General features: G+C 34.1%; 2 protein-coding genes and 1 non-coding gene across 16 annotated transcripts; 1 reads left to right on the top strand and 2 right to left on the bottom strand.

The window, feature by feature from the left end:
• The first annotated feature begins 278 nt into the window (after window positions 1-278).
• LOC140175133 (uncharacterized mitochondrial protein AtMg00810-like) lies at window positions 279-1,310 on the top strand. Its single transcript, XM_072202060.1, has one exon. It carries the CDS (start codon window positions 279-281, stop codon window positions 1,308-1,310), a length of 1,032 nt encoding a protein of 343 aa, XP_072058161.1.
• A 3,502-nt stretch (window positions 1,311-4,812) lies between these two features.
• Window positions 4,813-14,177, bottom strand: LOC112711022 (organelle RRM domain-containing protein 1, chloroplastic). 14 transcript variants are annotated; one of them, XM_072202996.1, is made up of 13 exons: window positions 13,754-14,177; window positions 12,550-13,000; window positions 12,372-12,469; window positions 11,976-12,222; window positions 11,790-11,887; window positions 11,644-11,709; window positions 11,214-11,303; window positions 10,770-10,838; window positions 10,557-10,663; window positions 7,792-10,399; window positions 7,583-7,700; window positions 7,304-7,477; window positions 4,813-7,062 (listed from the first exon to the last, which is right to left on the bottom strand). In XM_072202996.1, exons 2-10 carry the CDS (start codon window positions 12,852-12,854, stop codon window positions 10,313-10,315), a joined length of 1,167 nt encoding a protein of 388 aa, XP_072059097.1. In that variant the 5' UTR covers window positions 12,855-13,000; window positions 13,754-14,177; the 3' UTR covers window positions 4,813-7,062; window positions 7,304-7,477; window positions 7,583-7,700; window positions 7,792-10,312. The 14 variants fall into 14 exon arrangements, with proteins under 14 accessions (XP_072059097.1, XP_029144926.1, XP_072059100.1 ...); XM_029289093.2 differs by having other exon boundaries at window positions 4,813-5,513; XM_072202999.1 differs by having other exon boundaries at window positions 11,644-11,688.
• A 10,072-nt stretch (window positions 14,178-24,249) lies between these two features.
• LOC112713639 (small nucleolar RNA R71) lies at window positions 24,250-24,353 on the bottom strand. Its single transcript, XR_003158610.1, has one exon. It is a non-coding gene; the product is annotated as a small nucleolar RNA R71 (small nucleolar RNA).
• Between the last annotated feature and the right edge of the window lie 1,091 nt (window positions 24,354-25,444).

The raw sequence follows: 25,444 nt of genomic DNA, 5'->3' as shown, positions 1-25,444 counted from the left end.
TGACCTCACTCCCACCTGGCATGAAGGCAATAGGATATAAGTAGGTATTCAAGGTCAAGTATCATTCGAATGATAGTGTAGAACGTCACAAAGCTTTCCTCATTGCAAAGGGATTCACACAGCTTCCTGGAGTTGATTACAAGGATACCTTTAGTCCAGTTGTTAAATTGGGAACATTGCGAGTGGTTTTGGCTCATACTGCTGTGAAAGGCTGGCACTTGAAATAAATTGATGTTAATACTGCGTTTTTGCATGGTGACTTGGATGAAGAAGCATACATGAAGGTGCCAGAAGGACTTCATGCAAAGCTAGGACAAGAGTGCAAACTTGAGAAGTCACTATATGGATTGAAACAAGCTAGTAGGCAGTGGAATTCAAAACTCAAATCTGTTCTTGTGGAGCTGGGTTTCAAGCAATGCAAACCAGATTATAGTTTGTTCACAAAATCAACTCCAAAAGGATTCACAACAGTCTTAATTTACGTTGATGATTTGATTTTGGCAGGTGATGATCTCAATGAGATTGAGAATGTGAAGAAGATACTTGATGATAGATTTTGGATCAAAGATATTGGGGACCTCAAATATTTTCTTAGCTTAGAAGTGGCTAGATCACAAAGAGGAATTGATTTGTATCAACAAAAATATGTGTTGGATTTGCTTAAAGAAACAGGTTTTGAGGGATGCAAGCCTGTCCCAACACCAATGGATTATGGTGCAAAGCTAAGTAAAAGTGATGGGAAGCTACTGTCTGATTCTACTCCATACCGAAGAATCATTGAAAAGTTGCTCTATCTTTCGAACACTAGGCCGGATATAAGTTTTGCTATGGGAAAATTGAGTCTATTTTTGAATTGTCCTACCACAGAGCATTTGCGAGCTGCTCATCGAATATTGAGGTACGTGAAAGGATCCCTAGCTACTGGCCTTTTCTTCTCAGCCAAATCAGACTTGAATCTCACAGGCTTCTCAGACTCGGACCGGGCAGGGTGTCCTGACTCTAGGAGGTCGATCTCAGCTTATTACTCTTATCTTGGATCATCTCTTGTTAGTTGGAAGAGCAAAAAGCAACTTACAGTCACTGCTTCCTCCTCCGAGGCAGAATATAGGGCGTTAGCACTTGCAATTAGGGAGGTCCAATGGATGAGTTATGTTCTTTGGGACTTGGCGAACCACTTTAGAAGGCAGCGAACATCTACTGTGATAGCAAGTCTGCTGTGTACATTGCCACTAATCCAGTCTTCTATGAACAGACAAAGCATATCGAAGCGGATTGCCACATTGTCCGCTACAAACTACAAGAAAGGGTGATTAATCTGCTACCTATCCCTACACATGAGCAGGTTGCAGACATTTTGACTAAGCCACTAGCACCAAGTCCTTTCCATTACATCCATGGTAAGTTTGGGCTGTTGAACATATTCGTGGTCAACCCTCCAAGCTTAAAGGAGGGTGTTACTTAACAAGTGAGTCTGCTGATAGTTAGTTAGAGAAAACTGATGAGAGTAGTTAGATATTTATGATAATCAGTAGTTAGTTAGTTGTGTATAAATATAGGAAGGTCAGTTATGTAAAAAGTGTGATTCATCATTTAATACAAGTTCACATTTCCACTCCTTCTTCTCTCTGGTTTTTCTATCCCCTGCACTCTTTCTCCATTCTCATGTGCAACCTTCAACAGTATCTATGACCATCACTGCCAGGGAAGAGGGTAGGACCGCGATGACAGTGATGGAGATGCTAGTCATGCATGTCCCTTGCATCCATTGTCGTATCGACTATGAGTTGATACTATTTAATTTGTCAACCTGTTTTTGGGTTAGGTTCACTTTTCACTTCATTTAAGCAAATTAACTCGTATATTTCAAATATATATATTTTAAAATTTTATATATAATCAAAAAAGTTTTATGCTGATTAAATGTTTTTCCCTTTTTAAATTTCATTACATGATTGCTATGTTGTTTAATAGTCAAATTAAATGATCAAATTTCACTATATTTAATATTAGCAGATACGTAATGCTTATTATCAAGTTCTATGAAAACAGTTTTGTCCATTGAATTCTTTGAAATGATTGTTTTTGTTTCTTTTGTCATAATCTTTCAATATTGTAATACCAATACATTGAACTTCAATCAGTTGAATAAGTTACGGCTGAAAAATAATTAACAAGCAATAAAAATTCGTATAACTATGTCCGGCTAAGACTGAAAACAAAAAGCGAAATGTTTAGGGTTCTGGGTAAAATGCATAAAATATATTTTTACTCATTCAGATATTTATTCAGTTATATAATATAAACATGAATAATATGTTCCAAGTTATAAATAATTACCAGGGCAACCTACTTATTTTAAATTACAACAATTTTGCTGATTACAATCAAACTCTGACGTAATGAATACTATGGCCACTATATTTGCCCATTAAGATTGTGTTTGTATTTAGAGAATGTAATCTTAATAAACTACAAATGAAAGAGCAAAAAATTAAATTAAATCTTAATTTTACTAACAAAAGCATTGTATTAGTTTATTCTTCCCTCATGATCAAACCGGTTGATGTAAACATTCGAGTTTCAATAAACAAAATATTAATTAACCTAGAAAAATCAAACGACGTCCAAAATAAATATAATGAGGTGTTTAGCGCATTAAACTAGATGGCTATTGGAAAACGTATACCATTAAGACAAATTAAAATATATTATTATAATAATTAATCGTAGAAACACGAATAAGAAACTATGCCTAGTACTAACAAAAAATCTTACAGGGTCCTAACGAATACATTTTATCCGAAAAACCTGAATACGTTTCTTTAATCTTAATGCATTAAATATTTAAAAGCTGCTTCTATAAACCAAAAAATAATTTTCACATATTATATTTACACTTTCCCAATAAAGATGACCAGTAGCTTTTGACTAAAGCCATGCATGCAATGATGCAATGTATTATTCTCTTTTCTTTGGCTGACCACTTAGTAAACACAAATTATACTAGATTATTATTAAACATACATAAAACATATATTCTCATTAAAACAATTTTCGTTTAAAAAACATTCTATAGATCACGTATTAGAATTGTTATTAGATCAATATAGTTATTTTTCAAGAACTAAATTTATTTAATATAGCTATAATTGTGTTCACGGAAAAAAATGACAGCTAAAAATATTTCCTCACCCCCTCAAAATTTCTCCACGGCTTTTAACTACATTGATTACAAATAATTTAACTTTTGTAGAGTGTTCGAATTTGATATTGAAATTTAATAACAAACACAATTGGCATATGTTGAAATGCCCATTACCAAGGACGAATTTACATGCATAAGTGTGGGGGCATATGCCTCCATTGGTATTTTAAAATTTACTACAAAGCATATAGAAAATTATGTTTGACCTTGCTATATTCTATTTTATTTTAACCCATGAATAATTTAATCTTATTTTACAGTAAGACAAACATTGTTTATTAAAATTGATTTGTTGCTAATAATAAGATATATAACTTACATGAATTTATTGTAAAGAGATTAATGTAAAAAAATTTACTGACTATTCAAAGTGTTTTAAACAATTCATAAGTATTTTTGTCTACAAAAGAATAAAATATTTAATTTACATTCATTGTTAATAATAAAATATTTTTTATCTAAAAATTATCCTAAACCATCACTGTCCATTACCTTACCAAACTACCAGTTCTATCTATTATTACTGTGACGAATTTAGATCTTCTAAAGTTTGAATTTCACTTTAGAGATTAAAGTGTGATTTCTCATCATTGATTTTATAGGTGGAAGCAAGAATAAATATAAAAGAGAAACTATTTAAGGATAGAAAATCACACTTTACTCTTCTAAAATAAAATTCAAATTTTAGAAAATCTAAATCCGTTTATGACATGTAAATTATTAAACACCATAAATTAACACTTTTCAACCATCAATCGCATCACATCGTGAAAAAGCTAATGTCAAATCTAACACCACAGGCACACATTCTACATGAAACCATAATTGTGCATATGCATGCTATGCACTTATTGTACTATGGTATCCTCGAAACTTAGATATAGTTTGAACAAACAAATTTTAAATTTTAGCATTTATAATTAGATTTGTTCCTATTAGTATAAATTAAATAGTGTATAATTTAAAATTATAAGGTAGTATATGTATATTACATGAAAATTCTAACATTAACTTTTTATGGCTTTGTTGTTGTTGTTGTATTCAAAATGCAACATAAACCATAGTATGTTTTTTCTTAATATTTTTTATATAATTAAACTAAAAAAAAATTTCTTTTTAAGTTCATTAAATTAAATATAAGAATTAATGGTAGTTTTCGAAAGATTAATGCATGATTCATATCAATTATCTACTAATTTATTTAAGTTATAATTATATTAGAATAAAATATTTTTTAAGTAAATGAAAATTTCATATTCACCTACATTTAAAATTTTGTCAACAAAACTTTAAGTAAATTATTTTTCTGTTGATGCCATAAAATAAAAGTAACAAAAAGTTATCAACATGCGTTTTTTGAAAAAAATAAAAAAATAAAAGGAACAATAAACTGATAAGTCATCAATTTTTTTAGTTGTCAACAAATTTTTCTTGTAACATTTTTAACTTATACGTTACAGATATTTAGAAACATGTATTTAATTATCTCAATTATTTTTTAAAATATAATATTTTATTTATATTTATTTACAGAAGTTAAATCATTATCGAATAAGCCTTCTATACCATATTAAACTGAGATTTTTCCACACACAAAAGTAGAAACGTAATAAAAACATAATTTATTTGTTAAGGAGAAATAATCATTCATAACAAAACAAAAGACAATGTTAGATACTGTACTGTCAGATAAGAGAAGCATAAACAATACATTTAAACAAAAAAAATTGCTAAATAATAATGTTCATTAAAATGTAAACATTTTCAAGAAGACCATCACCTCGTAATCAGTCAGACAGTACACACAAGACACTGAACACATCTTCGACAACGCTCATAGCGTTGCTGGTAGGACAACTAATAGACTAACAAACCACAGGTTATCCAGGATCTGAAGGTTTCTCCTGCACCCACCACTGCTCAAACAATTCCCTTAAGAGCTCTCTGCACCTTTCGACTGTTCCAGAAGTACGTATAACTTAAAAAATTCAACTCCCCTTCTTTGCTGCTTTGTCTTTGTTATTACATAGCAACGGCATGCCACACACGTAACCGACTTCAACATTGTCTTCCGTTGCAGCCCTAACCAGTTGCTGCATTCCAAGGTCAATGTGGCCAATTTAGAAATACTGCATCAACCCATGCCAGAATAAAACATCCGGATTTCCGCTTTCACGCAGCGATCAATGAACCTCCTTTCAGGCCGATCAAAGTAATATGAAGAGGACACTAGCAGCAGATACCACATCGTCGCATACTTGTAGACAGCGTCGGACATCGCTGCATCAAGAAACACCTTGCATGTTGCCTGCATGTGAAACAGTTCCTGAATCGAATTCGATGCAATCTTCGTGGCAATCCTCACCCATATGTTATAAGGAAAAAGATTAAGCAGAAATTCGTACTCAACGAGTACATTCCTTTTCTTTCTATTCTTCTTGGATATTCCAGCCATTTGCAAAAAGGTTAGGTTATTGGAGAATATCAAGGAACGACCACATAGCGTTCTATTTGTTATTATTATATTGTTTTTTTAACTTTATTATACTGACATTAGGATTCAGTGCCTCGCACGTTTCTTTATTGATGCTTTTAGACAAAACCAAATAATAAGAGAAAAGAATATTATTATATTATAATTTTTAGCATTGCGTAATATTACATACAGGAGCCATTCACATAAAGACGCTTAAAACATCTTTTTTTAAAGACACTTTTTAATAATTAAAATTTAACATATATAATCAATCAAACTGTGTTATTTTTGTCAAAATTAGACCAAACAAACCAATTTGACCTAAAAATCTCGATAAATCAAATTTTGAACCGATATAAATTAATATTTTTTTATAGAAAATAACTATAATACTCTTATTATAAAAAATGACTAAAATATTCTTATTATATATATTAATTTTGAAAATCCTAAATTCTAATTCTATGATGGCATAGAGAGAAGAGAAAGATTAGAATTTAGAGTTTTAAAATATATAGTAGAAATATTTTAAGTCATTTTTATAATAAGGGTATTATAGTCATTTTTATAAAAAATATTAATTTAAATTGGTTCAAGATTTCGTTTATCGATTTTTCGATCAAACTGATTTATTTCATCTAATTTTGACAAAAATAACATAGTTTGATCGATTACATAGGTTGAATATTAATTATTAAAAAAAATCTTTAAAAAAAGATGTTTTAAGCATCTTTACCTAAATGACTCCCGTTATATTATATAAAGAGTAACATTTCCTATTAAATTGTTTCCATGAATAGAGAATACAAAAGGAATGGTTTAAATAAATTTACTGTACTTCTCTCTAAGGTTAGAATAAAATAATATGTAATGCGGACTTTATAATAACATTAATAATTATAGTATCTTGTACGAATATAATAAGCCATTAGTACATATATTCATGTTCATTATTCAACTCTTCTAGTAATTTTATACACCATGATCAATTGTTTACCATGATAAATTTATTTATGCACATCTGACAAAATTTCACATTATTCAACTATTTTGGTTTTACAAAATATTATAATTATTATATCATTCAATAATTTAATACTTCTGTTAAATTAATCATCTACTAATAAACTTTAACTGTGACTTTTTTTTTTTTACTTCTTGTTTGTTCCGGGAAGTGAGGACAATCCATAATATCCTCCCGGTAAAAGCCAATTTGATTAAGAAAAAGATAACTAACAGTAATCTATGTCCAAATTGTATGCAGGCGGAGGAAACCATCGAACATGCTCTACTATCATGTGATTGGACAAGAGCGGTATGGTTTGGCTCGCAAGCTCAATGTACACCAACAAAGGAAAGCGTAAACTCAGTCGGGATGTGGCTACAAGAAATATTTAAGAAGTGCAACCAAAGAGGCAGAATAGAAGCAAATCAAATGTGGAGTCGAATTGGTATCACAATGTGGGCAATTTGGAAAACAAGAAATGAAAAAGTTTTTCATGACAGAGAACCTGATCCAAAGTCTACTATTAACTATGCAAAAAATCTTGAACTAGAATATTTCAAAGCAACAGAGAAGGAAAATAATAGCACCAAAGAATCAAACAGGAGAAGGACGGTACCTATAATCTGGAGAGCCCCTCCTCAAAATTGGCTCAAATTGAATACGGGTGCAGCCTTCTCCAATGACACAAAATCAGGAAGTATAGCAGTAGCGATCAGAGATTGCAATGGAACCCTCATGGGAGGGACAACTTCAAAAATCCAAACGAACTCCAGCATCCTTGCAGAAGCAACTGCCATAAGAGAAGCAATCATTTTAATAGAAAATCTCAAATTGAGAATGCAACTATTGAATCTGACTGCTTTCAACTTATTCAAGCAATCAAAGAAGGAATTACATTTTGGGAAGTAGAACCAATAATTCAAGACATTAAAGCTATCCAAAGGAGACTTCCAAACTGTGGTTTTTCTTGGATTCCTCGAGAAGGGAACAAGCTAGCTCACACCTTGGCATCTCTGAAATTGCAAAATCAACTAACCAATAATTGGCCATCTAACCCGCCCAAACAGATTGCAGAGATAATTAGGAATGAGAAGTTGGGCTTACCTTTCCATCATCAGTGGCGCCATGTCTGAGTTGCATCAGCGATGGGTTTCACAGCTCCCGTCTCCCCGCGCCAGATCGTCCGCGTTCTGGAGTGAGGTGCATCTCGTCCCGCGCTTTTGCTCCTCAAAGCGGACCTACAGTTTTACTTGATCTCTTTTTGGCGTCAATTGTGCTTCTTCATAGTAGTGTAGTTAATTGTGTTTCCTTATAGAAGTTTGGTTGCAGGGGAGGGAAAGCAATTCATCCGGGTAGGTAGGGAGTTAGTTTGAGGGATTAAGTGTCTTATTCTGGGCTTGGTTTGTTGGGTTTAGTTACCCACCCCGTCCAAAAAAAAAAAAAGAAGGGACCGTATTTAAGGATTGGTATATTTTTAACAACATTATTAATAACCCAATTCATTAGCCAAACATTCGTTTTAGAAAAAAATATAAAGCTCCATTATGTTTTTTCTCATAGGTATTGACTGCAACCAAGCCCAACCCAACTATGTGCCAAGTTGACCCGCCCGACCTGAAATCTCTTCTCCCTCTCCTTTGTCACTCACCAAGCACACTTCTCTGTGCTGCTTTGATCCTTCTTCTCTGATCCTCTCTGGCCAATCTAATCCTCTGCCTGAACCACCACTCGTCATCATGGGGATCGAGTCCGGTTCCGGTGATAACACTAACGTTTCGTCATCCTTGGAATGCTTGCATCGCGGCAGATACGCAATTCAACGAGTAGGCAATTTTTGCACCGCAATTCTGGGCGGGGTAACTTCGTGCAACTGATAGCGAGTGGCAGAAATGTAAACTCGTGCGTTTCTTCTATGCGACAAACTGACGTCCACGATGCATCTCATTCCCAGCCCAACTTCATCGTCATTTAGTTAACATAATACAGAATACTTAACTCTAATTAATTTAAACTTACAAATTCATAAATTTTTGCCATATAACCCAAAGACATTTCAGATCTAACAACAATAACTAGCAACAAATTAAATTTTCTAAAGTAACCTCTTTGACACAAAAGTTGCAAAAAGCATTCATTAGCCAATCAAAACAATCAACTTTCAGGGTGATCTCCACCGGTGGATTAAAAAACAAAATAATCCAACGGCTCTCATTAAAAGTGCGCACTGGTCAGCGATAGTGAAGTCTTATGCTTGGTTAGCCAAAGATGTTCGGCTCACCAAAGCCGCGCCCTTGAATGAAACCTCAAGTTGCATATTGCCTAGCTACTAAAGGAAGAGAGTGTTTATAATGCTTTCTAACACAAGAAAAGGCACTTGCTTGATGATGCAAGGAGGTGGCGTGTGGGGACTTTGCTGCTGGAAACCTTTTTAAAGGCTATGGTACTCCTTCTATGATCTAGCTTGCTGTTGTTGTGCACAGATGGCATTGACCCATCAGGTCAACAGGTTCGGTTTTGCACCGGTTTTCTACGGGCCAATTGCCAAAATGGTCAAAAATTGAAATTGGACTAGCACAAGTATCAGTTCACCGGTTTTCTTATCGAATTGGTCAGTCCAATCCGAGTATAATAACTGTGCTAGAAGTGCATCTGATCATATTACCTAGATTGAGTTAACAGAGGAGCTTATGCATTTTGTTAGCTTGAATGCTAGAATAGCCTCCTAGTTTGTTTTCTTCCCTTGTGGGACCTCTTGTCACCAAAAAACATTATATCTCTTTCTCTTTGCAGATGCAAAACCATATACTTTTCTCTTACCAATTATATTTTTTTATCTTTATATTTTTCTTACATAACTCACCCCCACCAATGTTGTACCACACAAATCACCTTGTCCTATTTTAGAGTATCTCTCGTCTTATTTACAATTTTCATCATTACTTATGTGAGGTGACAGAGAATCCTCTGATTATTTTAATTTCCATATAGTAGGAGAAGAACTATTCAATGTTCTGTATAGAAACAACCTTAATCCTAGAATTATTCATGACATAAACATATTAGAATAGATACAAGGGGGAAGAATATGCCATGAAGTTAGTTTTTACTTTAAGCAACAGATAACAGACCATAAAAGCAAAAAGGATTGTCATTAAATCAGCAGGTAATATGAGTGAACTATTTTGATAGTGATTATTGGGAACCTTGTAGGATAACTATAATCAGATATAAAACAGCGGATTTTTTAAATTAAGATAAAGAGCGGGTAATATTTTTTTATCATTTAAAAAAATTGAATTATGCATCAAAATTAATATGGAGCTGAATTTCTTTGACTAATGTGAAAATATATAAAATTGATCACAGGTATTATATAAAATTAATCCCAAGTATTAGTCTATTACTGCTAGTACAAGACCAAGTCAACTAATAGTTAAGATTTAACTCTTGAAAAGACAGGATAAACATAAATAAAATAGAAATGACTCCTAAGGTTGAGAATAGTTGGCTATAATAATTGCACATAATTCTATTATGTTCTGCAGTATTCTGGTTTGTGTTATCTTGACTTATAATAAGAGCGCAGGGCTAGAAATAGTTAATACCTTGAAAGGCTTTTGGCTTGTCAAACTGATGGCCTGACATGACCCCTGTTGTGCCTTGGCGGGTTAGTCTTGGCAACATCCACTACTATCATCCATCCATTAATAATCTGTAGCAAAATGAAATCATCAAAGACCACCTAGCTTCTGTTATCCTATATTTTCAAATCCAAGATTCTTTTCATTTTCCATAACAACCAGGAAAGAAAGAAAACAAAAAAATGCCGGTAAAATGTGTAAAAAAATAGAGAACCGAGAAGAATGTACCTGGCCATTCATCTCTTTCAATGCTGCGCTTGCAGCCTCCTCCGTGGTGTACTCAACAAATGCATAACCCTTGGACCTTTTGGAAATTTTATCCATAATAATTTTGACTGTCAAGCATAACCATTTATTAGTAAAGGCTGAGGCAAGTTTGCTTTGGTCTTGAGAGACTAAATATTGATGAGCAAATTATGCAATATTTGAAGGATGAGCTACCTTCAACAAGATCACCAAAGCCTTCAAATGCTGCACGTAAGGTTTTCTCAGATGTATAAAACGATAGCCCTGTTTAAGAGAAAAATGTTGTAATATTAAAATAAATTGTCAAGTGGTATCATATCTTTTGAGAACCAAGAATGCTCTCCTTAAGATAAAATTGTGTTGTCCCACAGAATAAAAAGTAGGTACATGGTATGGAAATGAAACTCAACATGATAGCCACATTAGAGCAATTAATACTTTCTTAATGCAATGAATAATTTCTCAAGGAAAAAAAAAATGATTTTCTTTGACTGATATTTTTTTCATGGTCATTAACTTAAATATTTTCGAAAGGAAAGGCAGTTCTCATTTTTTTTAGTTGAAAAATCAGCATATAACATATATACACAGGGACAGAACAGAAGATCGATTTATATCCAGAGTCAGTCTTGTGAGTACCTGTCACAAAAAGCTTTTTCGTTTGCAGGGGAGCTGCCTGACTTGTTTCAAAAGATTTTTGCACACTCAAACTGTTTTCTAAGTTATTACCTGAGAAAACCATGAATTAGGTATTTGAACACAATCTCATAGAAAGAAAATTATAAACTATCAACCTAAACAAGAAATTTTACACCAAATGTTAACTCAGCAAAATTTTTTTATGACCTATAAATAAAACTCACCTGCGCATTTCAAGTTTCGTATACTGTTTATCTAAAAAAATACAACCTATATTAAATTAAACGGAGTGGAAACAATATGATTTTTTCCTTGAATTTAGAAGGATTTTCAATGCAATCAAGAACCAAGTATCACGTGGGCTAAGACCAAGGATCTTCAAATGCACATAAAAGAAACTAACACAAAAATTATTGGAAAGATTGCTAACCTTCATAATCCTTATTTGCTGACTCAAAATTATTATCTGGTTGAACTGATAAGACACCAGGCACACCTGGGCCACAAAAGGACACTTAATGTGGAAATTTATACTTCTACACAAAATGACTGAATTTTAAGCATAACAGTGCTAACCAACTAACTCCTGTGCACAGTCGTCATCAAGTTCACAGCAAAAACCAAATATTTTTTTCCAGGAAACATGATATATGCACATCTGAGCATCCTTTTCACTACATAGGGAAGACATTACTGTCATCTAACTTTAGGTAAAAAGAAAAGGTGATAAAAATTAATGCAAAAGAAGTACATTGTTCTTACTTTCCCATCACCTTGGTCAATATTTGAACAAAATAATCGACAATCTGAGCCTTTGTAACAATCCCAACAGCAGGTTTATCAATTCTAACAAGCCAATGCTTTGAATTCTCAAGAAAGAATAACATGTTGGTTTCAAATTGTAGTTTTGAATTCGATAGCAGACCTTCTTGACCACTTGATAGACTATAGTCCTTTTTCGAAGAACTGAAATCCGGATCAGGCCTAACCAACAAGACCCCCGGTAAACCTAAAAACATATGGGCACAATAACAGAGAAGTTACTTCAAGAATAATAGTATAATACCAATGGTAATTGCCAATTGTGCAATACTATACCACAGACTAAACTTCAAACATCTAAGATGCATTATATTAATAAGAAAAGCAACAACTTACTTGTGAGTTGGGAGGTTATTTGTGGATCAATGTCACAACAGAAACCAAAGTGTGTATCGCAGGAAGCATCATATATACACATTTGAGCATCTCTCTCACTGTTTGAAACAAAAATTATAGTAATTTTCAGCTCAACTTAAAAATAAAAAGAGAACGAGCATGAAAAAGGAGGCAAAACCTGGCAAGGACTTTGTGTAGAGTGTTGGCGTAATAATCGATGAGTTGTGACTTGGAGGTGACACCATGAGGTGGAGGCTCCATGAGTACCATCCAGTAGCGGTTCTTCTGGGTGGTGGAAGGGTATAGTGTTGCTGTTGCTGCTATACTTCTTGAAGATGAAGAAGAAAATGAATAAAGATTGCAATGTTTGCTCCTATTATTGGGTAGTGAAAGGCCCTGAATTTCGGTTGTTGTTACTTTTGGTTTCAGAAAGGAAAATGTATGAAATTGGGTGAATGTGACAGAAAAAGACATAACTTCCATCTTTTTTTTTTTTCTTTTGGGCAAGAAAAAGGGCTAACACCCGAAACTAGAGGTGTTCGCAGTACAGTTTGGTTTGTTTTGTCGGTTTTTAAACTGTTTCACCTTCTGAAACACCAATGTTCTCACTTGCCCTGGGATCAATCAAACTGCAGAAATATAAAGCAAAAAAATTAGAACCAAACATTCACAACAAGAACAAATCAGAAAAGAATCAAAATCCTACCCTTAAAATCAGAACCAAGAACACATAATAATAACAAAACATACAATAAGTGCTTGTCTGGGTGAACTAGAAAAAAAGAAAACATCTTTTATTAAAAACTACAATTTACATATTTTTTTAAAAGATCTTTTTTATTTTTAAAACATATTTTTAACATAATAAATAAATAAAAAATTACTTTTATATCATTTATACCCAAATACAGATATACAATTGCTAAATAAAAAATATTTTTACATGAGATATCTAAACATAAAATTACTTCTACTTTTTTTAAAAATATTTTAAAAAAATATTATATTTTTGTAGAAGCTCACCCAAACAATTGTCAAAAAAATCAGTTCAGATCAAATAAAAATTTAGAAATCAGTTCATAACCAAATAAAAAATTAGAACCAAATAATTAGAAACAAGAACAAATAACCATAACCAAAACCCTAACCAAAAAATCAGAACCAGGAACATATAATCATAACCAAAAAGTAGATTAAAAAAAAAACCAGTTCAGAACCAAATAAAATTCAGTTCAGCAGCAACCCAGGCATACAAATTCTGTTCATCAGCATTCAGCAACTCCATAAATAAAAAACCAACACAAGCTAGCTTTAATTTTGTTCAAATTGAAAAGATAAAATTAGAAAGTAGAAACAAATCATTTAGAAACAAATAAAATTACCTGAGGCATCTCCATTCTAGAGACTCAGAGAGCGTGGAGGAAGGTGTGGAGGATGATGGCAGCAGCGGAATCTGGAAGGCGACGGCAAGGAAACGGTGGCTACCGAGGAAGGCGACGGAGGCGGCGGCTACGGAACGGAGGAAGGTGAGAAGGCGACCGCACTGCGACTGTTGCTGTGTCGCGAGGGCTGAATGGGATGCCAGTGTTGTTGTGTCGCTGTGACGCTGTCTGCCGGCAAAGAGTGGAGGGGTCTAGGGGCTATCACTGAGGAGAGTGGAGAGCTCTGTCACGTTGTTGGTGGCGCTGGACTGCTGGATTGCGTGTGACTCTGGTATGTTACAACATAAAATGTTAGTGATAGGAGTTAATACTCCCAAATTCGAAGGTGGAACTCGATTTCAATTTTCACCCATACACCTTGTTTGAAAAGAAAATAGAAAAAAAGAAAATTAAAAAAAAATTGTGTGTGTTATTTAGATTAAAAATAAATAAAAATTGTTTAGACGAAAGAAAAATAAGAAAAAAAATCATAAGCACATAAAATTACATTAATATCTTTATTTATATTATATAAAAATTATAATTTATTAATAATAAAGAATAAATGTATAATTTTATTAATGTTTATACATTTTTTTATATTTATTTTTTTTGAGTGAAAATATGTTAATAAGTCTTACATTATTTTTTTTATTTTATTTTTTTTATCCAAACAATAAAAGATTTACTGTTTCACCTATTTTTTTTTTCTTCAAATTCTCTCAATTCAAATAATGTATTAAAATTTCAATGGGTCTAAATTGAATCTCAAAATTTATAATTGTAATTCATATTAATTTTTGAATTGATTTTTGTTAGTGACGTATTATTTTGATAATTTACTGTAATTTAAATTTTAAAGCTCTCAAAAGTTTGAGCATTGCTTTAGAGCTCTAAACTTTTTAAATTGAATTTGTCATTGCAGTTTTTGTAAGAATATTAGAGAGTTAGTCAAGTTTCTAAAAAATTTGGTAAATTTCAATCATATAGAATTTAGATAAGAAAACTTAGTCACGTGCAAAATTAACACACTATTCAGAGAAATCAGTTAAGAGGCTAACGCGAATTATTATTGTAAATTTTGGAATACGAATTAAGTCAATTGTAATTTTAGGAGTCAATTTAAGTCAAATCTTAAATTTCAAAGACCAAATTAAATATTAGGTCGAGGACCATTAGGATTAAGAGTATTTTTGAGATTTTATTCATATTTTAGGTTTGATTTAGTTTGACTTATTTTAGGTTTTTCATTTTAAAACCAAAATTTAAATCAAACTATAAAAAATTACAAAATTTGATTTTTTTTATTTTTAGATTTTTCATTTGTTTGGCTTTTCATCTTTTATTTGATGGAAAGTTCTACCTTGATAACGCCAAATTTGTCCTTGGGTGATGACAACCACACAGACGCCTCCCTCTAACGATACATGGTACATAAGTTGGGTTTAAAACGTGACAGATTGAATATGACATCTATGGAAAACGTGTAGGTCTTGTCAGCAAAAATTAATTAACGTTGCATTAACTTTGTTAGTTAAGATCACATTCGTTTGGACTTTTTTGTGGTGGATCCAGGTGGATTATGCCATAAAAAATGGGCCAACAAGGAGTTGTAGGATAATTTGCTTTAGACCCTTCTATCAGATGTTGATGAGGAATGTTGTAGCAGATCTCGTTTTGTATAGTCCAAAAAAAAGGCTTGTATTGTTTTCTTTGTGGATTAATGCAACCTTAAGTCTCCATTTGCTTTCCAATTTGGTTGCTCTGTGGCTCCTGATAAATGGAAGAAATACTACGTATAAATTCGCATGGGAGATATAAATTATAGTAGCCTGCCACCAAAGTTATGGATGCATATCATTTTGATCGGTCGCGGATCTATTGAGGTTCGATTTTGTCAAGCCCCCTTCATCAAGAGTGGAAGTTGGTGGCACTGAAAGCAACAAAAATTGTTTGCCTTTACAAACTATAAGAAGGTTAGTGCTAATTAATTCATTTTATTCTTTTTAATCTGTATAGCAATGTAGATATAAGGTACAGTTGTGTAATTGATAAACTCCGATTTCGTAGTTTATCTTGTGCTTAATTTGGGAGATTTTATCACATTTTTTTACATTTATTCAATGAAATAGTATGGTTTTGTGAATTGCTCCTAATTTGTACTTAAGAGTAAAAACACGCTTTTTAGGTCCTAAAATTGCTAATTTGAATTCACTTTAATTCCATTCGATGCCTTGATATGTTTGTTAAGTGATTTCAGGATTAGAGGGCAAATATTGGGTTGAAGGAATGAAGAAAAAACATGCAAAAATGGAGAATTAATGAAGAAATGAGGATTTGTTGAACTGAAGGCCACGCACACGCATCACCCCACGCGTACGCGTGACAAGCAGCACGTGACCAACTTAAGGGCAATATGCTGGGGGCGATTTCTGAGCTCAAGGAGGCCCAAATCTAACTTATTTCTGATGCTTTTGAACCCAATGATGGCAAGAGATTTGGGGGGGAGAGAAGTCATAGTTTAGTTTTCATCATGTTGTAGGTAGAATTCTAGAGAGAAAAGCTCTCCCTTCTCTCTAGAATTTAAGGTAGTTTAGGTTAAATTCTCTTAGATCCAACTTTTAATTCTTGTTTTGATTTAGTTTTCCCTTTTAATTTCTCGTTATTACATCTTTACTTTTCTAGTTTTACTTGTTAATTTCTATTTTGTTCTCTTTTATGTTTATGAACCTTTTTTAGATTTAATTTTCTTTCATTGCAATTTTATGTTTCCATGCTTCTTTTATTGCTTATCTTCATTGTTATTATTGATTTCTTGCTTATGTTAGTTATGGGTTTCATTAATTCTTGCATTTTGTGATGTTTACTTTTATTGCACTCTAGGTGTTTGATAAAATGTTTTCACTAGTTTTTGAGTAGTTCTCTTTACTCTTGGCCTAGGCTAATGGAATTGAGTGACTTTAAGTCATTGGGTCTCATTGAATTGGTGATTTGAGAATCCTATGTGGTCAATTTGATAACCATTGACACTAGCCTACTACTAAGTCAATTAGTAGCTAGGTTAGGACTTATGGATTGATGTTAATCAAGCCTATTTGACGTACTTCAAGCATTGAGGTAGACATTGTACGTACTTCAAGCATAAAAGTAGACTTAATGGGTTGGTTATTCATAATTGTCAATATATGGTTTGTAGACAAGGATGGTGATCTCAAATTCCTATGTCCTAGACAAGAGTTCTTTTCCTTTATTTTATTAGTTCTTGTCATTTACTTTCTTTTATATTTTCTTGCCCTTTTTCAAATCAAACCCCCTTGTTTCTTTCATAGCCAATAATTGATCACTTCATTGCAATTCGTTGTGAGACGACCCGAGGTTGAAATACTTTAGTTAATTCTTATTGGGATTTGTACTTGTGACAACCAAATCTATTAAAACTTGAGTATTATTATTTGGTTGAGAACTATACTATCAACGGAATTATTTTGTGTGAAATTTCTAACCAACGAAAATGCTTATATCAGTAATGCTGCTTAAACCAATGGTTTGCACTAAGAAGAGTACAACAAACACCGATTAGTGAAATGATTTTTAAGCTAAGCATTTTTTATATGAAAGGAGTATTCCTTTAGGATGAGCGAATTATCTGAAAGTAGTTTTAAGATAGGTATTTTCTCTATGCATGAAGGCTATTGTGAATCTGCATTTTTGTTAATTATGTTATGCCTGTATGTTTCCAGTGGTTGATTTTTAATGGAGTGTCAAAAGGTAATGGAAAAGCCGATGGGGAGTAGAGTAGATGAATGTAAGGACAAAGGGGGACGTACCCCTGGCTTTGAGCGTATGAATGGTGATCCAAATGGGACTGAACAGGTTGATGAAATAGGGTCGAGTTTTCATGATGTTTGAGGTCTATCCCTGGAGGATATTCTCTAAATGGTCTGGCGTAGTTTGGAGTCTACTTATGAGTTCTACCGATCGTATGGAAAATGTCATGAGTTTGGTATACGGAAGGGTGACGCTCGTAAGAACAGTAATATGGAGTTAGTGCGATACAAGTTTTTTTTGCAATAGGCAAGGACTTAGAGAGAGGAAGCATTATAACCGAGTTGACAGGAGATGGGCTCATAGGGTAGAAACTCGCACAAAGTGCGATGCAAAGCTGTCGCTATACCTTGAGTAAGACGCACAGCTGTGGAAGGTGAGGAAAGTTATGCTAACTGATGAATCCACATTTGATGATAAATTTTGGATGAAATTGCATGGATTTCATCGTATAAACCCACATATATTCCCTTAAATAGCATGGTTTTGTGTTCTCTCCCTAAATTTTTCCTAATTGTGAAAACATGATCTTTGGTGCTTAATTCAATCAATTTTTATTTCATTTGCAATTCATTCGATACCTTGATGTTTTTAATGAGTGATTTCAGGTATAATAGGTGGGAATGACTTGATAAGAATGGAAGAAAAGTATGCAAGTGGGAAGAGACATGAAGAAACAAAGGAGAAGAGTATTTTGAAGTGTGTGTGCGCACAACCACTTGGGCATACGCACAAGATGAAAATCGGCCAGTGTGCATATGCACACGTCTGTGCGTACGCACAAGTACCAGCGTGTGACTTCATTAAAAAGTCACGTGGCTTGCGAATTGAAGGATTTGGAGGCCCAAATCTGATGGCCTAGAGCTCATATGGAATGGGCAAACTTGAGGAAACAACACCATACCATTAGGAGTAGTATTAGATAGTTTAGGAAGCTTTAAGTTTAGTTTTTCTCTTAGGTTTTGTTGTGCAGCATGTCTATAATAATCAAGTACCAATACTTTTTCTTGTACATCGGGATATATATATGCATATACAACATCATACTCAAAAAAAGAAAAGACCCTAAACACAAAATTGAATCTAGGACATGTTAACTAAACAAGTAATCAACAACACATACTTTTAGCAAGTGGTTAGCATGCCCCATATACTTTTCTCGAATGGAGTCCAGTGTCTTTGGGCAGTAGTTGACCAAATTAAGCACAATTTCCTATAAACCGACCGAGCATGTTAACAACAACAGCATTTGATCTATATGTAATTATGCAGAGTAATAGCAAATAGATGGACGAATCTTAAACAAAAACACATGGTTGTACCCCCAAATGTGGGCGGCAAGAACCACCTAGGCGTTTGGTTATCGTGGGTAGCATGGACACAACCATGGTCAAGATCTAACGATCAACATATATGAACTAAGTTAAACAGACCTCTTCAATGCAAACACATATTCTTTCGTAATGGAATAATACTAGCATGTATTCAGTTTCCAACTTACATCATCAACAACCTCCTGTCCAGGAGCCAGTGTGAAGAACGTAGCATGGTCCCCTTGGCAACGGTCATCAGTGACCAACAGCTCCCTTTGTGATGGTAGTCCCACCATTAGAATGACAAAAAACATGGGACAGACAATTAACCAATTAACATATTATACAACAATATCAGTAGTAAAACACATGTCCGTTAAACTGAAGATGGAGAAATATAACACTTAGGAATACAATACTTACTTAGTGTCTAAGTCGTTGGAGAATATATACGCAGCCACAGCCAGGTTGCTTCCTACAAAATTCATCTCCAAAATAGTGGAAAATATAGGTTGAAACACTGCAATAGATATATTTTCTAATATTAATAGGGGATATAGCAACGCTATAAAATGAGACAGGGACAAAACAACATTATTCTTACCACGAGCATCTTCGCAAGCCATTGTGTGTGTGATAAGTAAATGGGGAGCCATATCCATCCTGCTGAACATCACTCCCTTGGTTAGAAGCAGCATCTTTGCTCTCAAACTCGAGCTTACGCTATCACAAACACAACAACAGGAATTTTCATGTGCGCGAGCGGATCTGATCACCCTATAAATCAAATAAAATAAAGGAAAACCTGACTAACCTTCAGCGATCGCAACTTTGGCAACGATGTAGTCTTTGCCTTTCTTTGTGCCTTACGAGTCTCACATTGCACATTTTCCTGCACGGCTAGCTCCACCCCTTTGCCTTGACATTATCGTCGGCCAAGTTGACTTTTTTTCCTTTTCTGTCGCACCTCTTATTTGTGGTCCTTGACAGCCTTCCGCCGAAGAAAGTCGTAACTCCATTTCAGGCTTGCAATATTTCTCCATTGAGTTTAGAATGTTGTGGATAATCTCGCCTTGGGCATTGGATGTCTCTAGAAGACATTGAATGTGGTCCCCATGCTGATGCAACATTGCTAAAGTATTCTCGTTCTCCTAAAGAAGATGCTGAACTAGGATACAAAACATAGCGATAGAAAACTGATGCACTTTCAAACAGAATTTACAAATGATATTATTTTCATCCCAAATTTGCGGGAAAAAATTCTAGCTACTACGAAGGGTAAGTGATGAGCGGATAATTTATACGCTTTTTGGCATTGTTTTTAGGTAGTTTTTAGTATGATCTAGTTATTTTTAGGGATGTTTTCATTAGTTTTTATGCTAAATTCATATTTCTGGACTTTACTATGAGTTTGTGTGTTTTTCTGTGATTTCAGGTATTTTCTGGCTGAAATTGAGGGACCTGAGCAAAACTCTAATAGGAGGCTGACAAAGGACTGCTGAGGCTGTTGGAATCTGACCTCCCTGCACTAGAAATGGATTTTCTAGAGCTACAGAACTCCAAATGGCACGCTCTCAATGGCATTGAAAAGTAGACATCCAGAGCTTTCCAGCAATATATAATAGTTTATACTTTATTCGTGATTAGATGACGTAAACTGGCGCTCAACACCAGTTCCATGTTGCTATCTGGAGTCAAACGCCAGAAACACGTCACGAACCGGAGTTGAACGCCCAAAACACGTTACAACTTGGTGTTCAACTCCAAAAGAAGCCTCAGCTCGTGGATAGATCAAGCTCAGCCCAAACATACACCAAGTGGGCCCTGGAAGTGGATTTATGCATCAATTACTTACTCCTGTAAACCCTAGTAGCTAGTCTAGTATAAATAGGATAGTTTACTATTGTATTAGACATCTTGGGACGTTTAGTTCTCAGATCATGGGGGCTGGCCATTCGGCCATGCCTGGACCTTTCAGTTATGTATTTTCAACGGTGGAGTTTCTACACACCATAGATTAAGGGTGTGGAGCTCTGCTGTACCTCAAGTTTCAATGCAATTACTATTATTTTCTATCCAATTCGATTTATTCCTGTTCTAAGATATTCGTTGCACTTCAATTTGATGAATGTGATGATCCGTGACACTCATCATCATTCTCACCTATGAACGCGCGTGATTGACAACCACTTCCGTTCTACCTTAGACCGGGCGCATATCTCTTGGATTCCTTAATCAGAATTTTCGTGGTATAAGCTAGAATTGATGGCGGCATTCATGGGAATCCAGAAAGTCTAACCTTGTCTGTGGTATTCCGAGTAGGATTCCGGGATTTAATGACTGTGACGACCTTCAAACTCCTGAAGGCTGGACGTTAGTGACAGGCGCAAAAGAATCACGGGATTCTATTCCAACCTGATTGAGAACCGACAGATGATTAGCCGTGCTGTGACAGAGCATTTGGACCATTTTCACTGAGAGGATGGGATGTAGCCATTGACAACGGTGATGCCCTACATACAGCTTGCCATGGAAAGGATTAAGAAGGATTGGATGAAAGCAGCAGGAAAGCAGAGATTCAGAAGGAACACAGCACCTCCATGCACCTATCCGAAATTCCCACCATTGGATTACATGAGTAACTTTATCTTTATTTTCTATTTATTTTATTAATCATATTTAAACCAATAATCTCTTAAATTAGTTAAATCCGCCTGACTGGGATTTACAAGATGACCATAGCTTGCTTCATACCAACAATCTCCGTGGGATCGACCCTTACTCACGTAAGGTATTACTTGGACGACCCAGTGCACTTGTTGGTTAGTTGTACGGAGTTGTGACAAAGTGTGATTCACGTTTGAGAGCTACCAAATTATTTGGAGCCATTGTTGATGATCATAATTTCGCCCACCAAGTTTTTGGCGCCGTTGCCGGGGATTGTTCGAGTATGGACAACTGACGGTTCATCTTGTTGCTCAGATTAGGTAATTTTCTTTTCAAAAAGTTTTCAAAAATTTTTTTCAAAATTTTTCTTTGTTTTCGTTTTTCCAAAAAAAAAATATTTTCGAAATTTTTTTTAAATTATTCTATGGCTTCAAAACTTTCAAGAATGAATTCTAGAGTTTCATGGTAACATGTTGAATCCTAGCTGGCTGCAAAGCCATATTCAAACTCCTTTGGAATTGGTCTTCAACTAATCACTACAACGCATGTAATTCCATCCTAAAGCTGACTGGCTATTAAGCCATGTCAAACCCTTTGATTGGAGTTTTGGGCTAATATTGAAAGATTCCTGAAATTCTTCTTAAAGATTTTGAATTTCTTATTTTCTTTTTCCATATGTTTTTCGAAAAAAATAATAAAAAGAAAATACAAAAAAATTAGAAAATCATAAAAATAAAAAATATTTTGTGTTTTTTGTTTGAGTCTTGAGTCAATTTTTAAGTTTGGTGTCAATTACATGCTTTAAAAATTTTTCTTGCATTTTTCAAAAATTCATGCATTCATGGGGTTCTTCATGATCTTCAAGTTGTTCTTGACAAGTCTTCTTGTTTGATCTTGATATCTTCTTGTTTTGTGTTGTTTGTTGTTTTTCATATGCATTTTTCGTTTGTTAGAGTCCATGCATTAAAGATTTCTAAGTTTGGTGTCTTGCATGTTTTCTTTGTATCAAAAATTTTTCAAAATTATATTCTTGATGTTCATCATGATCTTCAAAGTGTTTTTGGTGTTCATCTTAACATTCATAGTGTTCTTGCATGCATAATTGGTTTTGATCCAAAATTTTCATGTTTTGGGTCATGTTTGTGTTTTTCTCTCTCCTCATTAAAAATTCAAAAATAAAAAATATCTTTTCCTTATTTTCCTCCATATTTTCGAAATTTTGGGTTGACTTGGTCAAAAATTTTTAAAATTAGTTGTTTCTTACAAGTCAAGTCAAATTTTCAATTTCAAAAATCCTATCTTTTCAAAACTTTTTCAAATCAAATCTTTTTCATTTTTATCTTATTAATTTCAAAAATTTTAAAATATTTTTTCAAAAAATCTTTTTCTTAATTTTATTTCAAAATTTCGAAATTACACTAATAATTAATGTGATTGATTCAAAAATTTGAAGTTTGTTACTTTCTTGTTAAGAAAGGTTCAATCTTTAAATTTTAGAATCTTATCTTTTAGTTTCTTGGTAGTTAAGTAATTAATTTTAATTTTAAAAATTAAATCTTTTTCAATCCTATCTTTTTATCATATCTTGTTATCTTATCTTTTCATCATATCTTTTTCAAAATTTTATCTTTTTCAAAAATTTGATTTCAAAATATCTTATCTAACTTCTTATCTTCTTATCTTTTCAAATTTTACTTTAATATCTTCTTCAACTAACTATTTGAATTTTTGTTTGTTTCTTATCTTTTTCAAAACCACATAACTACTTCTCCCTCTCTAATTTCCGAAAATATCTCATCCTTTTTCAAAATTCTTTTTAAATTAACTAATTGTTTTAAATTTTAATTTCAATTATATCTTATCTTTAATTTTCGAAAATCATTAACTACTTTTTCAAAATTATTTTTGAATTCTCTCTCTCTTCTCTTCTTCTATTTATTTATTTATTCACTAACACTTCTCTTCACCTCTCTTCATCTCCAATCACTGCATCTACCTCACCCTTGTGATTGGATTCTCCACTCTTATTCCTTTCTTCTTCCACTAATAATAAGGATCCTTTTTGTCCAGATATAGATGATTCCTCTTCCTTTTTCTTTTTCTCTTCTATTTCATATGAGCAGGAACAAGGAAAAAGGCACTCTTGTTGAAGCCGATCCTGAACCTGAAAGGACTCTGAAGAGGAAACTAAGAGAAGCTAAATTATAACAATCCAGAGACAACCTTTCTGAAATTTCCGAACAAGAGGAGGAGATGGCAGCCGAACCCAACAACAATAATGCAAGGAGGATGCTTGGTGATTTTACTAAACTCACGTCCAAGTTTGATGGAAGAAGCATCTCAATTCCTGCCATTGGAGCAAATAATTTTGAGCTGAAACCTCAATTAGTTGCTTTAATGCAACAGAACTGCAAGTTTTATGAACTTCCATCTGAAGATCCTTATCAGTTTTCAACTGAGTTCTTGCATATTTGTGAGACTGTTAAGGCGAATGGAGTAGATCCTGAAGTCTACAGGCTCACGTTTTTCCCTTTTGCTATAAGAGATAGAGCTAGAACATGGTTGGACTCACAACCTAAAGATAGCCTGGACTCCTGGGATAAGCTGGTCACGGCCTTCTTGGATAAATTCTTTCCTTCTCAAAAGTTGAGCAAGCTTAGAGTGGATGTTCAGACCTTCAAGCAAAAAGATGGTGAATTCCTCTATGAAGCTTGGGAAAGATACAAGCAGATGACCAAAAAGTGTCCTTCTGACATGTTTTCAGAATGGACCATATTAGATATATTCTATTATGGTCTATCTGAGTTTTTCAAAATGTCATTGGACCATTCTGCAGGTGGATCCATCCACTTAAAGAAAACGCTTGCAGAAGCTTAAGAACTTATTGACATGGTTGCAAATAACCAATTCATGTACACTTCTGAGAGGAATTCCGTGAATAATGGGACGCCTCAGAGGAAGGGAGTTCTTGAAATTGATGCTCTGAATGCCATATTGGCTCAGAACAAAGTGTTGACTCAGCAAGTCAACATGATTTCTCAAAGTCTGAATGGATGGCAAAATGCATCCAACAGTACTAAAGAGGCAGCTTCTGAAGAAGCTTATGATCCTGAGAACCCTGCAATAGTAGAGGTAAATTACATGGGTGAACCTTATGGAAACACCTATAATTCATCATGGAGAAATCATCCAAATTTCTCATGGAAGGATCAACAAAAGCCTCAACAAGGCTTTAATAATGGTGGAAGAAATAGGCTAAGCAATAACAAGCCTTTTTCATCATCTTCTCAGCAACAGACAGAGAATTCTGAGCAGAGCCCCTCTAATTTAGCAAATTTAGTCTCTGATCTGTCTAAAGCCACCTTAAGTTTCATGAGTGAAACAAGGTCCTCCATCAGAAATTTGGAGGCACAAGTGGGCCAGCTGAGTAAGAAAGTCACTAAAACTCCTCCCAGTTTTCTCCCAAGCAATACAGAAGAAAATCCAAAAGGAGAGTGCAAGGCCATTGATGTAATCAATATGGCCAAATGCATAAGGGAGGAGAAGGACAAAAATCCTAGTGAGGAAGACCTCCTGGGACGTCTCTCAAGCAAAAAGGAGTTCCCTATTGAGGACCTAAAGGAATCTGAGGCTCATATAGAGGCCATAGAGATTCCACTAAATCTCCTTCTGCCATTCATGAGCTCTGAAGACTATTCTTCCTCAGAAGAGGATGAAGATGTGACTGGAGAGTAAGTTGCTCAATATCTAGGAGCCATCATGAAGCTGAATGCCAAGTTATTTGGTAATGATACTTGGGAAGGTGAACCTCCCTTGCTCATTAGTGAACTAGATGCATGGGTTCAGA

The sequence above is a fragment of the Arachis hypogaea genome, chromosome 9 (genome assembly GCF_003086295.3).
Source record: "Arachis hypogaea cultivar Tifrunner chromosome 9, arahy.Tifrunner.gnm2.J5K5, whole genome shotgun sequence".
NCBI classification, from domain to species: Eukaryota; Viridiplantae; Streptophyta; class Magnoliopsida; order Fabales; family Fabaceae; genus Arachis; species Arachis hypogaea.
Note: the sequence above shows the minus strand (reverse complement) of the source record. Positions and strands in the feature narration are given on the sequence as shown.

Excerpts from the sequence above, each read along its gene's own strand:
- LOC140175133 (XM_072202060.1), top strand. The coding sequence starts at position 279 with ATGAAGGTGCCAGAAGGACTTCATGCAAAGCTAGGACAAGAGTGCAAA.
- LOC112711022 (XM_072202996.1), bottom strand. The coding sequence starts at position 12,854 with ATGGAAGTTATGTCTTTTTCTGTCACATTCACCCAATTTCATACATTT. Across the intron at positions 12,223-12,371 it reads AATAACCTCCCAACTCACAA|GTTTACCGGGGGTCTTGTTG; the intron begins GTAAGTTGTTGC and ends ATATGTTTTTAG. Across the intron at positions 10,839-11,213 it reads GAAAAAGCTTTTTGTGACAG|GGCTATCGTTTTATACATCT; the intron begins GTACTCACAAGA and ends TCTCTTAAACAG.